General features: G+C 49.7%; 4 protein-coding genes across 4 annotated transcripts; all 4 read right to left on the bottom strand.

The window, feature by feature from the left end:
- Positions 1-299: 299 nt before the first annotated feature.
- On the bottom strand, positions 300-1,030 carry THITE_2095428 (uncharacterized protein; the record flags this gene model as incomplete). Its single annotated transcript, XM_003652608.1, has 2 exons — positions 300-538; positions 970-1,030. Coding segments are annotated over 2 exons (299 nt in total), but the record flags the coding sequence as incomplete, so codon positions are not given.
- Positions 1,031-1,170: 140 nt separating this feature from the next.
- On the bottom strand, positions 1,171-4,127 carry THITE_2114338 (uncharacterized protein). Its single transcript, XM_003652609.1, has one exon. The coding sequence runs from the start codon at positions 3,896-3,898 to the stop codon at positions 1,394-1,396; it is 2,505 nt and encodes an 834-aa protein (XP_003652657.1). The 5' UTR covers positions 3,899-4,127; the 3' UTR covers positions 1,171-1,393.
- Positions 4,128-12,112: 7,985 nt separating this feature from the next.
- THITE_152180 (uncharacterized protein) lies at positions 12,113-12,567 on the bottom strand (the record flags this gene model as incomplete). The annotated part of the gene is made up of 2 exons (XM_003652610.1): positions 12,113-12,195; positions 12,480-12,567. 2 exons carry the CDS (start codon positions 12,565-12,567, stop codon positions 12,113-12,115), a joined length of 171 nt encoding a protein of 56 aa, XP_003652658.1.
- A 1,720-nt stretch (positions 12,568-14,287) lies between these two features.
- Positions 14,288-14,999, bottom strand: THITE_2087795 (uncharacterized protein; the record flags this gene model as incomplete). Its single annotated transcript, XM_003652611.1, has 2 exons — positions 14,288-14,614; positions 14,700-14,999. 2 exons carry the CDS (start codon positions 14,997-14,999, stop codon positions 14,288-14,290), a joined length of 627 nt encoding a protein of 208 aa, XP_003652659.1.
- Positions 15,000-15,807: the final 808 nt, after the last annotated feature.

Raw genomic sequence — 15,807 nt, forward strand, 5'->3', positions numbered from 1 at the left:
GCTGCAAGGTGTCAAGGTCCTGATGGCATTCCTCAAGTATCTTCCTCAGCCCCTAACTGTCGATCGGCGCAGAGGGTGATCTGCACCGGCATGGGGACATCCAACGTGAACCCGAGCGCACAACTTCCCTCCTCTCAGGTTCTAGACCAGAAAAAGAGCTTATACCTTAGTTGGAGTAGTAGGTCTTCTCGCAGCTTTGGTAGTTATACGAAGGACCGGCACTGTGATCGTCCTTGAATCCTTGGAAGCACCTGTAGCCAGTGGAGTCGGAGCTGCTCGAGGTACGTAAACTGTCAGTCTTAACCTGTAGCGCGGAGGAATGGCTGGAAGATGTACCCGACAGAGGAGTAGTTGGGCTGAGATTGGGCGTTGCTCAGGATATTCCAGTGGAACGTGACGCCGGACGGGAAGGTGCAAGACTGGGCGCTGCCCTCCCAGATGTGGTAGCTTTCGGACGTGGTCGACGACGACACGAGGCGCACATTGTTTAGGGAGGACTGGACGACAGGTTGCTGCAGTCGAGGCCGTTGGCGCAGTACTGGGCCGCAGGAGGGGTACAGTCAGCATGCGGATTCCAATGCAAGTACAGCTGACAGCTGGTTCACGTACTACGACGATAGATTGCCAGGTACGGCCGGATGGATATGTGGTGCAACGTGTGTATTCAGCCACCCATCAAAAGACTCCAGAGCGTCGGCAAGAAACACCCAGTTGTGCCACCCTATCTGTCGGAGCATGATATGTACATAATGTATGATGTGTCCTGAACCCCGACCCTGTGCCTGTCCCATCCTTTGCAGTCAGATCCTCATCCCAGTGGTATCATTATCGGCCGACAACAAAACGAAAAAGAAGAGCAGAAACAGAAACGAAAAGAAGACCGCCGCCTGCTTGTCAACCCGCGGCTCTTTCCATCAAGGAAGCCGTGCTAAACGCAGTAACATGGGGAACTGGATCATGACAACAAACAAGATGAGTCGAGATGGAAAGCGAGGCTCGTGACGTTCGTATGATACATGGTTGCAACACGGCGCGTTGCTTCTCGGCCACCGATGGACGGCGGCTGGGGAACGACGGGGGAGGGGAAACAACACAGGCTGGGTGGCTGACCTGGGAAACGACCTCTTTTTTTTTTTTTTTTTTTTTTTTTTTTTTTTTTTTTTTTTTTTTTTTTTTTTTTTTTTTTTTTTTTCTTTTCTTGTTTTTGGGTTGTTGTGACAGAAGATAGGAAATTGAGCATGACAAGGAGCGAATGCCGGTCGGTGAAGCCATGACAGAGTCAAGGAAATGTTCAAGCGAGTGCGTGGTGTGTTTTCCAGGTCAGCCAGTTAAACCCCAGTCTGTGAATGTGTTGCTCCCAATCCGCCAAATGCAGGGACTCCCTCAAGAACTCCTATGATCCGGTCTCCGTCTGTGCGAGGGTTGTTTGCTTCGCATCAACAGAAGAACGGGGAGTAATCGAGAGCAGCCGCGCGCTTCCGGCGCTGATTCGACGGGCGTGCGCCTTTCCGTAGTCGATACTCGTCGCTCGCTGGAGTCCAACCTCGCCATCACTGTCACTGCTGTCGGCCAGGTCCCCGGACTCAGGGGTACTCTCGCCCTCCTCACCAAACGAATTCAGCAGCCCCTCGCGGCTTTTCACTCGGCCGACCGCGTGCGACGAAACAAGCGTGGGTTGCTGGCCTCTGACGTTGCCCCATTGAGCGGCCTCCTCGCCCCAGTCGCTAGACGGCCTTGCTTCCCCGGTAGATTTGCGATTCCATGCAGATCGGTCGCCCTGCGGAGGCGCGAGTCGTGTGAGGTATTCGTCATCGGTCGTGTACAGATCATCAGCATTGTTTTCGTGTTCCACACGCCGCTCCAGATCTGACTCGGGCGTCAGCCGGGGAAGCCGGAGGCCGTGGGCTTGTTCCAAAATGCCCGACGACTTGCGCTTCTTAGATAACCTCCCCGCAAACCAGGACCCCTCCGAGTCAATGGATGCAAGAGAAATGGCCTGCGGTTCCGGGGAGACTCCAGGCTCGTCTGCGTGGCTGAAGGAGGATGGGGTCTGGCGCATCGCCTCGACAGACCGTTGTTCGGACACCGGAGTGTCATGGCTTGCCTGAGGAGGCGATAGTGGTGCCGGGGCAGCCGCCTCGGCAAAAGGAGGCAGGCCGGAGGGCGCGACCACGGAATGCATGTTCTCGGCCTCGGGCGACTGCATTCGAGATTCGGGCGGCGACATGGGCATTTCAGGGAGATCCTCACGGAAGCGGGACATGGTGCGCTTTGGCACACCCGAGGCAACCCGCCGGGATGGCACCATGTTGGCGGCCGGCGTCGGCGCCGGCGTCGTTGGCATCGAGTCCCGCGACGTGTTGGAGAACGAAGAGGGGCCTCCCGAGCTCCGCTTTTTCTTGTTACCCCACTTGAAGAACGAGGCCCAGGAACGGGGGCCTTTGGGAGTCCGGTCCTCGGACTCGGTCGGCGGCACATCAGATCGTTCAGTTCTCGATTGAGATTCTTGGGGAGATTTAGAGCGCGACAGCTTTCTGCGGAACGAGCCCATCGAAGCAGGCTTCGTCAGGGCTGGCGCATCAGGCTCCTTGGACGCGGTGGGTGCGGTCGGGGTTGGCAACGGGATGCTGTCGACCCGGTGAAAGGCCGTCAAGGGATCTTGTTGGATACCCGCACGGGCGGCTCCCTCTTCACCTTTCCCGGAGTCTCCGAGCTCGTCCGGCGTGACACCAGACTGCTGTTGCCGTATCCTCGAAGAGGTAACCACGGCAGAAGGTGGATCGATCCCCAAGCCAACATCTTCCCGGCCGAGAACGCCTCTCTCCAGGTTGGGGGGAGAGTCCCTGCCGTGTCTCTCAGCTTCGGCCACGGCAGCTTTCTGTTTCTCGGCTCGACGTGCGATCCTCTTCTCCAGCTTCTCTTGCTCCAGTTGCCTCTTCCTCGCCCGTCTGCGCTGATCCCGCTCCATGAGTTCTCGCAGGTCGCTCGCGGTGAGATCGTCGGCGAGACTGTCGACGCGCTTGTGCGCCTTCAAAGTTGCCTCGGGGATCGGCACAGCAAGCTTGCCCCGTCGTTGCGACGGCTGGCGCATCAATCCTGTACCATCGAGGACACCGGCGCCCGTCCTTGCATGCGTGGTGTAGCGCAGCGTGGGTCGAGGAGCGAGAGCCTCGAAAGCTGAGACTTTGTAGGAAATGTAATCCGAGTCCGATGACAGGGCAGAGTCTATCGACTCTGGGAGGGGCAACGAGATATCTGACGATCGGTTGAACCTGTCGAAGTCGGTTCTCTTGATGCCGACACTGAAGCCCGTCGTGAGTCTCCTGCTCTCCTTCTTGACTGGACGCCCAGCCATCCAATCCTCGGGGGAGGGCCGAACAGGAACAAAAGCGCTCATCGCCTTGATCTCGGCCTCGCGTTGGTGGTCGCGCTTCCGACGCTTCTTGCTTGACATTTTGCGGGGTAAGTGATCGCCTTCCCTCTTGTTCCGGAGCGTAGGCACCCGCCACAGGGCTTCGTCTTTCACGGGGTCCACGCCATTGGCGACGACGGCTCCGATAGCATGATTTTCAAGCCTGCGATTTGGAGAGGGTGTGTCTGAATCTCGATGAGACCTCGCGATCTTTCCAGCGCCAACGCGCACAGAATCGTGACGACCGGGAGAAAAGCTGTATCTTCGAGGCCTTCGCTGTAGTTTGTTCGGCTCGGTGCGTTGCCTCTTGCTCGGGTGTCGCTCTGGTGTGGTGCTGACAACGGCCATGGCGACTTCCGGCACTGTTTGGCTTCTCGGCGGAAGCCCCGAGCCCTCCACCGCACGTGTTTCGTAGTCCTCATGGTCCACCGAGTTTGCGCGGCCGCGCTTTCGGCGACTCCCGCGCCGAAACGGCCACAGAGGCATCTTTGCTTTGAAGACGCGCAGAGCAATCTCAGTGGCAGATGGGCGCAAGACTCAAAGGGGTTCTCTGAGGGGGTGCGTGGGAGTGTTGTTGGTCGGCACGAACTGCGGTCGGCGGAGACCAGCGTAGATTCATTCTGAGGGTTCGAAATCAAGCGAGACGTCGGCGGGAATGATGGCGCGATTGAGAAAATGGTCGGAGAGAGCTAATGTCACTAACGCATGCTTGACCTGCGATGAATTCCGAGGCGCGCGACGGTCCAAAGCTGTTCGGCGACAGTTCCGATGACGGTGGAATGAGGCAGGCTGCCCCTGCAAAAATGCGCGCTCGTGCAGTTGGAATGCAGGAAGATTAAAGGGCGTATTACTAAAGCTGGGAAGTGTGCCAATGAAGCGGGGGGAGGGAAGCGGGGCGAGGGAAGCGGTGAGTACACTGTATTCACTCGCCAGCAAGAGATCGATCACCCGCAAGCGCTGAGCGTGTCGAAGATGCTGAGCATGTCGAAGGCGGGGGAAATGTCTGAGCAGGGTCTCAAAAAGCCAGGGCCCACGGAAGATTTGAGTGAGCAACGAAGCTGGGTCTGGCTGGGACTAACCGAGGAAATTTTGGGAATCAATTGCAAGGGCTAGAAGCAAGGTACCCGGCTCTTGCGTGGTCGTGCTCCACCCTAATCCATACACTAGCCCAAGCAGTGGAACTGTGGGAAGCACTTCCCACAAGGCACTAAGGCATCATTACCAGGGCAGGGGCATCCGTTACAGCCCTATAGCCCAGAGTGGCGTAGACATAGTACTGTACTTATACGAGATAGACACAGAGGTAGAGATTCCACTATCATCATCAATCAATCTAATCAATCAATCAAGGCATTACGCAACATTTATGCTACAATTTGGTGCCTACTACACAATTAAACTGACGACTATATCTTCCTCGCCTTCGTTATATATATTGTGGACCCTGGTTAACGGCTAGCCGGTTACCTATAACCGTGTACTAGTTGGCAATATGCTACACTAGTCAGCCCGTGATACGGCTACGCTAGACCTAACGGCATCTTGTATAAGCGAGCCATTGCCTACCTCTATACCGACGAAGAGTGTAGATAAGTAGCTCAGAGCTTATCAACTACTACGGTTCTATAACTCTGGGCACGCCTATATAGCCACTATAGACTGTAAAGACCTTAATTATATACGTTTGCTTATAGGAGATATATACTAGGCCATTATAGATTTGCCACTGTGGCCACTAGCCTAGGAAACTAATAAGCAGTTGTTCAATGTGTTCTACAACTAGTGGAAGACTTGCTGGCCATTGACGCTAACAACGATAATATTATTAGCGACGATATTATAGTCAACATTATACTCTATAGAGTATTCTATAGCTTCTATATTACAATCTATAGCACCTTCTATAACTTTGATGTTATCTATACCTACTACACTGTTACTAGTGACGCTTGCTACATCTAATAATATCCTATAGCATTAGCTGTAGGCACTACCTATTCTATAGCAACTACGACTATCTACTCCCTCCACCGCCTACGACTGCCTATCTACTGGCAATATACCTAAAGGAAGCACCTAGAAGCTTCACAACCACTGTAGCCTATCCAACAATATAAACGCCTACAACGAAAGTAAGCACTATCAGCAAGTTATAGCTGACAACTGTAGTAGCAACAATGTCGATCCTAACGCCCCTCTTATAGCTATAGCTATAGTAGAGCTGATGCAAGTAGCATTTCGCTAGTACTGCCAACACTAGAACACCGATATAAGCAACCTCTTGATAGTAGCTATAGAGCAGTAGTCATGGCCATCTTTGGCTGCTAGCATCTTTAAGCTAGCCGATATAGGCTATTTCGACCCCTCCGCTATAGATCCTTCTAGCGCTAGCCTTATCGCCAATAGAAAAGTCAATAAATATACTGACGTATTCCTATTCTACAACCGCCTTGCTGATCTAGCTACAACCTATAGCGACGATACTGTACGCTATGTCTAGACGCAGTGCCTATAAGGTCCTACGTTGGTATAGCACTTGTATATACTGACCGACGAGGACTACGAGCTCCTCTATACTACAACTATTATAGCCATTTGTAACAAGCTTAAAAGCCACTTTAAAATCGACTATTTAGTTACCCTCGATATACTCAAGTAGTCACAATTCACCTTGGCCAACATTGCTAACGGCAAGGATATTATAGCCTTCACCTAGACTATAATGCACTATACAAAGGCTTGCGATATAAGCCGTTATAGCCAACTTATTATAATATTTAAATCCTTTAATAGCGATATCTAGAGCAAGCTAGATTAGCCAACGCTATCTACCAAAGTCGACGTTTTCCTCCGTTAAATCTAAGAGCGAGAAAGCGTTCTTCGACAACGCGCCTAGCGCTATTGAAGGCCGCCCCTATATCAGCTATACTAGCTACAGTTTCGACCCCCCTTCTAAGGACGAGGGTTCTATCTATAGCAAGGTAATCGCTAACCAGATAATAGCCTACGAGTATAGCCGTACTACCCACTATATCAACCACGTTAGTAAACCTCGCTACTATAGCAGTATAACCAGGATACTAGACTATTAAACCAATGGCTAAACATTTAGCTACTACAATAGCTACTGATTCCAGAAAATCGTCGCCTCCTAGCACCGCTATAGCGTCAACAAGGGCAGAACTAGCAGCAATACCCTAGCAGGCCCGCGCCTACTTTCTATAGCGACATATATCAATAGCCTAGCGTTGAAGACGCGCCTAAAGAAGATCAATTTAGCCTAGCGGACTCCTTTTATAGCAATGCACCATTCCTAGATAGCGAATATCCCGCTGCCCCTAACTAGCTTAATACACTGGAGGACCTACTAGCCGACTTCACCAACGATGAGGTCGTTGCGTAGTTTATAGCAATGTCTATTGGCTTAGCGTACCACTATTGCAACTAGACCTTCCCCTCTAATAACAAGCTTATAGCCTACGTCTACACCGACCATCTTAAGTAGCCTCGCCCTAGTAAGAAGGTTATATTCGCCGATATAGCGGACGCTCAGCTAGCAATAGATAACCTAATACACCTCTCTAACGTCATTGATATAAAAAACACGTCGCGCTCCTGCTCGTAGTAGGCAGAGCGGACAACGCAATATAGCCTATAGCTACGTAGTCACCTATAACTATTATTCGATCAAAGGTTAACGCTATACTAGATCAAAGCGCTAGCTTCGGCTTCTAATCATAGACCTACTTGAAGATCAACATTGTGCTAGATGCCAACCGACTAGACGACCTTTAAGAGACCTACGTAGATATAGGTTATATAGCTACACTTGTAGACTAACAATAGTTGACTACCTATTACCCTAACGCCGTCACTAGGCACCGCGCTAGCCTACTAATGGTCTGTGGCATCGGCTTAGACACATATTCTAGCCTCGATTACACCATTATCGACCTTAATTTCCAAGGCGTCCTGCCCTCTAGTACACCCGCCATCGCCAGCTTTATACGCGAAGTAACTATCGTTGACGACTTTCGTACTAATATATTATTAGGTATAGATTGTATAACTCCTAAAGGATTCGACATCTTATTGTCTTAAGGCACAGTTATTATCAATTTATATAGCGGCATTCGAATACCAGTTACCACTAGACGGCACAGAAGACTGCACCACTTGCGAGTCATCACTACGAAGCATCTTATTATCCTACTACATACCACTACTATTATTCCCATCGACTACGGTATCTATATCGATGACGGCTAGGCCCTTCTTTTCAAACTAAGCATCTTAAACTATATCTTAGTCTTCATAGCGGTAGCTGACTGCTATATATCCTCTATCCTTGTGCGGAACGACACTAGCAACCCTGTCACAGTTCCTAGAGGCTACTAGATCAGCACCTTAACTTCTATCGCCCCTAGATGCTAGGCTTATATAGTAAAGGACCCTATAGCCGCCAAGCTTGCTATCAAGAAGCCTCTATAACCTATAGATAAGCTACGGCTCTCGACAGCTAGCCTCAACACCGTTAAACACCCCTGCGACGTCACTATCTACAACCTTCCGCCCAACGAGCTTACGCCCATTTGGTCACTCGTAACTGAATACTAAGATATGTTCAAAGATAAAGGCTTCATTAACCTTAACTAGGATCAATGGATATACATTAAACTACGTCCTAGTTAGGAGGCCTATATCCCTAAGAAATACTATATTTATCCTATTAACGCCGAGGATAGAGCTATCGTCAAAGATACTGTCACTAAGCTCGAGGCCAATAGCAAGGCTACTAAGACCTATTTCCAGGTCCCCTTTTCCTTCCTTGTCTTTATTATCTAGCGTACTATGCTCGACGGTATAAGGAAAGGCCGGATAGTAGTCGACATCTGTCTACTTAATAAGATAGTCCTCCCTAACGCTTACCCCGTCAAATCCTAGGATAACATTATAGTATAGCTAGCCAACGTAAAATACATTACTATCCTAGATGCTATAGCGTTCTATTACCAATAGTTGATTGATCTATATAACCGCTAGGTATTTACAATAAACACTACTAAGGGCTAGTACACGTTCAACTATATAGTTATAGGTTACTATAATAGCAACGTATATATATAGCGACAGATGGACCTTCTTCTTAAGGACATTGCTACTATAGATATATATTACGACGACGTAGTCATCGGAAGCTACGAATTCGGCACTGCTAACGGCCATCTTGCCCACCTTTGCGCCATTTTCGAGGCACTATACAAGTGTAATATCTCTATTGGCCCTAACAAATCGTTCATCGCCTTTCCTAGCGCTATAGTACTTGGCTAAATAGTCAATAGCATAGGCATATCCACTACAACCAAAAGGCTAGTAGCGATCACTGTACTAGAGTTTCTATATACCCTTAAGGACCTTAAGTACTTTATTGGCGCCACTAGCTTTATACAGCACAATATACCGCTATATTCTATCCTTATCGCTCCGTTATAGCGGTAGAAGACAGCTCTCCTAAAAACTTATAACCATAAAGGCAAGCGAAAGTCGTAGTTATACACTATACAGTTGTTGTTGCCAATGGTAGAAGAACTTACGTCTTTCGAAGCAGTTAAGGCAGCCCTCTCCTACAATATAGCTATCACCTTCTTCTACAATAGCGATCCCCTATATATAGATATCGATGTTTTTTAATATAGTATCAGTGCCGAGATCTACTATATCGAGCCTATAGTACTACAAAAGATCCTCGACAAAGATAGTCTTATCGCCATATATCTACTACGTATAGCCATCTAGCCTATCACCTATCTCTCGTATATACTCTCGCTTATAGAGCAAAAGTACTAGCCTACCGAAATGGAAGTTCTTAGCCTAGTGTAGACACTAGCAAAATATAAGAGGTGGACAATAGCGATATATTCTATACCTATCTACATCTTTATTGACTATAAGGCTATCCTTGGCCTCAACAATATAACCAAGGATATTATATCCTCCGCCCTTATAAACAAGCGCCTTATCCGCGCTATAGAGTACCTTAGTCAATACGACCTCCGTATTCTCTACAAGCCTAGTAAATACTATATAGTGCTCGACGTATTGTCGCAAATGCCATCAACCAACAACACTACAAATTTGAGCGCTATAGGCAGCCTCGATAACCTTTTGGACAACTATATAGAACATTGGGCACTATATACCACTGAACCATTGCGCCTACCACCTATCTAGACATTTCCTGAACTAGCCACCAACGACGATGTTACCCTTAGTATTCTAACAGTTGGTACAACTTCTAGTACAATCATATTGAACATCTACCTAGACTTTGTCAAGCGCCTACAACGTAGCTATCTTGAGGACCTTGTTTAGAAAAAGACTCTTGCGGTTATTAACTAGAACAATGCCCTTGTACTTAAGAACAGGGCAAATCTTCTGTTCTAACTCTACCGTAGTCTTCTCTAGAAGATAGGTAGCTAGGTTCCCCGCTTCTACATTCTACGTACCTATATAACTGACGTCTTAAACGCCATTTATAACGGCAACCACTATAGATACTAGGCACTACGAGCACACCTTAGCAATTTCTTTATTTGTTAGCCTATAAAGATAGTCTATAAGTACATCGACGTATACCCTAAGTACAAGGCCAACGATATCCGTTACCACCGGCTATATAGCTCTCTACAACCGTTTATTAGTAACGAGTACCTATATTATATAATCACTATCGACTTCATTGTCGGCCTTCTAATGTTGATAGACTGCTATAACGCCACTATAGTTATTGTTAACAAGCTTAGCAAAGAAATCCAAATCGTACCTAGTAACACAATATAGATATCTAAAGATTAGGGTAAACGTCTACTCCACCGGCTTATAATGGCCAACTAGGGCCTACCGAAGATTATACTCTTAGACAGAGACCTTAAGTTTATAGCCTCGCTTTAGCAGACTATCTAGCGGTTATTAGGTACTAAGCTCCTCTATATAATCGTGTACTATCTAGCTACTGACGATTAAACTAAGTAGATAATCTAGACTATCGAATTGGCTCTATAGCACTATATCTAGGCCTTCAATAACTTCTATAAATAGCTGAAGATCCTCCTACTTTTGTAGTTCAAGTACAACAACACTCTTATAGCTACAACTGGCATATTACCTAACGAAGTTACTAAAGGCTTTAACCCCGTTACCATTGCCAATATCATTGCCAACTATAATACTAAGCTAAGAGCACCGCTACCGCAAATACGCTTAGACACCTATAACGCTATCGCTATTGTAGTTATAACGACCAAATACTACTATAACCGCTGTTATAAGGCGTACTTCTTCAACGTTAGCGACAAGGTGTAGCTACGCCTCTACAAAGGTTACTCTATACCCGTAATAGGTGTCATTAGCAACAAGTTTAGCTAGCAATATATAGGACCCTTGACTATCCTAGAGCAAGTTAGACGATCTACCTACTAGCTACGAATACTACTATTATAGAGGATCTATAATATAGTTAGCGTTAACCATCTAGAACCCTATATGTTCGACCTATATAGTAGACAACTTCTAGTCATCTATCCTATCACTATAGCTAAGTTGTATATTAACGCCATTACAATACAACGAGAGTACAACAGCAAGCTATAATATTTGGTTATATACCAAGGCTTAGGTAGAGAGTACGATCAATAGGTCACTAAGGACTATCTAGCAACTATAGCACCGTAGATGCTATAGGTATAGAGAGAACACTATCTATAGCATTATTATATCGACGAGGGCGTCGATCTTTTCGTATAGCGGCAGATTGTAGGAAGCACTTCCTACAAGGCACTAAGGCATCATTACCAGGGCAGGGGCATCCGTTATAGCCCTATAGCCCAGAGTGGCGTAGACATGGTACTGTACTTATACGAGATAGACACAGAGGTGGAGATTCCACCATCATCATCAATCAATCCAATCAATCAATCAAGGCATTACGCAACATTTGTGCCACAGGAACCAGGAAAACGGGAGGCTCCGAGCGCCCCCGCCGTTTCGTGCGTTTAGCGTTCACTAGCGTGTTCCGTATACAAACCCCTTTCCGGACGAAGCCCCTGCGCCAAATACGAGGTGCCGACGGCGCAAGAAAAGTTCGAGCGGAGAATCCGGAGCACGCACTTAATTGTCCACTTGCCGAAGCCTCGCAGAGGGATATCAAAAGGGCCGAGACCATGCCCTTTGGTGACGTTCTCGCTATGCATAGAGATAATACCATGATGATGATGTCTTGGGTCCGTTTCGGAGTGCCGTTTTCCGACCAAAGCTTGCCGCTATGGGTCCCAGCTTGCCTCGTCCAAAACTCCCCGAACATTTGCTCCTTGGCGTTGGCCCCACTACCTGCGTAGTGTATTCCGTCGTTACCTTCTGTGCAACGGTCTTCAGTCTGCCGGTAGTGTTCCCGGAGCGCCTCCAAGGTTGCGTTGGCCGGTTCGCATGCTGTTGGCTTGAGACGACTGCACGGCAAGTTACAGTGCGGCTGTTGGCTCTTCAGCTTGCAGCGCCGTTCTGTGTACAGCTGGTTGCTGCGCCCTGCCCAGCCTCATTGAACTCCGGATAGGTCTGCACGGACCTGTCTATCTGTAATCCGCACACAGCTCGTATCCGTCAATTTTCGGCAAGGTGCTGGAGAAAAGAAGCGATGCAGACGGGCCGTTAGTTTCGTCGTAGGGCTGCGGAGTCTCCGTAGTGGATGTCGGATACGGAAACACAGTTGACTTCGCGCCACCTCTCCATCACTGGCGCCACACGCCAGACGTGCATTGACCGCGCCGTCAGCAACCGCCCGCCGACCTGATGCTGTGGTAGAGCACGCAGGTTGTTGTCTTCAAGAGTACGGAATACAATGGCGCATAACCATTGAGAGAGGCTGCTGCAAGCAAGCCGGCGCCCAATGAATGCGTCGCTGCTCCGTATCTCTCGCGAAAGACACTGGCTGCAAGTGATGCAGTGGAAGAGGAACTTAATCGCTGGCGCGATGCTGTTGGCTTGACACGTGTTTATGCGCTGCACCGCAGCTTACCATCGACGGGGTAAGTTAACGGCACCAGGCCATGACGGCGCAGGAGCTGCCAAAACTGGCTCGTGGCCCCCGGTCCGGGGATGGCCATTGGGTGACGATTGCAGGCCAATGTGCGAAGCAATTGGACGAGCTCAAGTCTCAAAACCTGGCATTTTTATTTCGCCAGAATGGCCGACGGACGGCTCGCAAAAGGAACAGCGAACGGCGACCCTGTCTCTTCCGCCTTCGCTGTTTCGGCAGAGTTCAGGTCAGCCCCTGTCACCTCGACGAATGAGCCGCCAACCGCTCATACGCTAGTTCCAGGTTATTTCCAGGCTGACCCGAAGCCGGAATCCAGGCTGGCTTCGCATACTGCACAGTAACTGTTTTTCTCCGCCGTCCGATGGGCTAATTTCCTTCGTCCTACTTTGTGCACCGGTACAGACCACACGTGCACCTACCAGCATCGCGTGGCCAGATTGCACGGCCCAGCTTGCGCTTCACGGCAGCCCGGCGATAGGCACATATTCTGTGTAGTTTACACAGTAGCGTGCGAAACATGGAGGACCGGCCGATTCAGCTGGCCATCAAAAACAGCCAGCTGGAGCCTGAAAGACCGGGCCTTGGAGGTTCTAACGCGACCAACAAGCCAAGGAAAAGGAGGCATCAAAAAGCGCTCATGTACCCGCCAGTCACCCCAGAAGGCAGTTGCTCGTCTGAGGTGGCTAAGGTACCACACCTACCTAACATAGATGCCGTGGATGGACTGCAGGAGTCCTCTGCTGTGCCTGCAATCCTCAGCAATGGAACCTGGCCCACAGTATGCTGTGTCTTCAGGTCTTCTTTGGTCCTCGAGGCCCAACTGGGTGCAGTGAACCTCAATAGAGAAACCGGTAATCAAAATGCAGCAAAGCCATCATGTTCTTACTACGGCACACAACAGTATGCACAATGTACGTTACATACCTCGGCCCATATCGAGAACCGACCAGTTAGCTCTCGGAGTTGTGCCACCTGCCAGCCGGAACGGTGCGCGAGTGACTGGGTCACGGCGCTCCGACAGCTCGACTTTGAGGATCTGGTCCGATCAAAAGGACCCAACGGCCCTTATGCTCCTTATACTTGTGCTACTATAACACCTCAAGCGACCGGAGACTCTGAGGGTGAGCAGTGGGCGGCTTTCGGTTCGCCCCTGAGCGGGCTGGGTGAGAGCCGTGGCACTTTGAAATGAGGTCAGTCAACAAGGGGGTCATAAAGAAGCCCAGTCCTGACGAGCACGCAAGGTCGGAATTGTTGAAAGTCAACTATGGTAGGTTCCACCATGACTCTGTCTGCAAATATCAACAACCTGATTAGCTGCCTCTGCCCCTGTCCCTTTTCTCTTCCCTCTCCCCATGCTCACCAAACTGCCCTCCCCGGCTTCGCTGGCCTCTTTATTAGTTTTGTTTCCTTTGAGAATACCAGCACTCCTGTCTTGACTCCCCACTCTTCGGGCGACAGGCCAAGGCCGATTACCACGCTGTGGGGTGAATTCTTCCGAAAGTGCACGCAGAGTCAGGGAGGCAGACTCCTTGATCGAGTGAGGGTCTTCCTTAGCTCTACCTGCATGTGAGATATGAAGCTAATCATCGTCTCACAGCTACGACAGGCCGGACCTCGAAGTGGGCAAATCCGAGATAGATAAGAAGTGGCCGCAAGTGTCTGTTGGCGGTCGCGCGTATCTTCTCGTACAGGGTGTTGTCACCAATGCTTCCGTTACCGCCGTGAAAGTTGAACTCTTGGCTGTCCTTGTTCCAGAGCAATGCTGCTCCTTCATCGCCCTCGAGCTCTCATCGCCATGGCCCCGGAAAATCATCAAACTCCGGCTGCGGATTGATCACGACGAAAAGCACCGTGAAATGCTCGAGCCACAGCGGGTTTGGCACCAAGGTGAGAGGTAAATCCCCAAAAAAGACAGCCTCGGGCACGGCAATTCTCCCAACGGCCGAATGTAGGTGGACAGATTGGCCGCGAAGATCCGGTTCGCATAGTCGATCCACCGGCTCATAGTAGAATTCAAAGAATTTCTGCCAGCTGGCGTATAGCGCATCAAGTTCAGGTCTGAACGGGCGCACAAGCAGGGCCCTCCCATCTGGTTGCGGCCGGATCTCGATGCCCTGAGAAAGATTTCGTTTAGCCCAGAATCCCACTACGGAAGCACCTCAACTGGGAACAAACAGCAACACAACGTGCCGCACTCACCTGCTTACGGAACCAGGCCAGAGCGACTCGGCGAGCCTCGCGGTTGACGTAGACAAGCGGCACGACGAGCTGGTTGTCGGGCTCTAACAGATCGGTCCGGAAATACATGCCCAGCTGCTTGCGTCCGGCGATGTAGCCCGGGTCAGATTCTGTCAATGGCTGCGGGACCCAACAGCCCCTCCGGCGGAAGAAATGGAGAACCGGGCGGGTGGGCTCGAATTCCTGGAGGGCGTGGTCCCAAATCTCGTAGCGCAGTTCCGCCGGGAAGAACGGGAAGAAGGGAAACGTTGTCGTCGCCATGGTCTTTGCTTTAGGTAGCTGTCCCTTGGCAAAGTCGGATGGGCAAAGTTGGATGCGCTCGATGAAAAGTGGTCGAAGACTTCCCGCAAAGTGCACCGCAAAGTGCGCGGGAAGAAGAGGTCGGGGTGTTGGTTGACGTTGTGATCGGAAAGGATCCAATTCAAATCAATGGGCTCTCCGCTCTGCCACAATTGAAAGTATTGAGGCTCAGCTCATCGTGGATCGGTGAATCGGACGAGATTTGTTACACGCACCAGTTCTTTGTTTGGTTAATTCGCGCTGGGTTGTTTACCTGCCGAGTCGTTCAGGTTTGGTTTGGGTCAACTGTTTGTTGAAGCTCCCCCAACAGTTCCGTGACTAGGTTGGATGAATCCCGGTCAGGATTCGAAATTGGCAAGGAAACTTTCAACCTGAAAGGAAATAGATCCTTGTGGCCGATATGCGAAGTTCAAATGGGGCCCAGTTGGCTGGTGATCACAGTGCCGGTAAAGCTCCAGGGCAGAGCAACTTGGGCCATTGTACTCTACCAGGTCGCTTGTTCAAGATACAATCTCTGCCTCTAAAAATTGCATCATTTGGAAACATGAACGCTTTGAAGGATACCCAATATCCACTGCCGAGCAAGAAGCATATTGGCAGTCGTGACGTGACAGGTAATGGACGAGGATAATCAAGGCAGATTCAGACTGACCTCCTGAGAGGGGAGGCTCTAACCAATTATTGCAAATTGAGGCAAAGCAGCGCCAGTTCAACAATGTAAGTCCGGTACATGGTCCAAGACCTCTTCCGTAGAACCCAGCCAATTCCC

Source organism: Thermothielavioides terrestris, chromosome 2, assembly GCF_000226115.1.
Source record: "Thermothielavioides terrestris NRRL 8126 chromosome 2, complete sequence".
In the NCBI taxonomy this organism is placed as follows: Eukaryota; Fungi; Ascomycota; class Sordariomycetes; order Sordariales; family Chaetomiaceae; genus Thermothielavioides; species Thermothielavioides terrestris.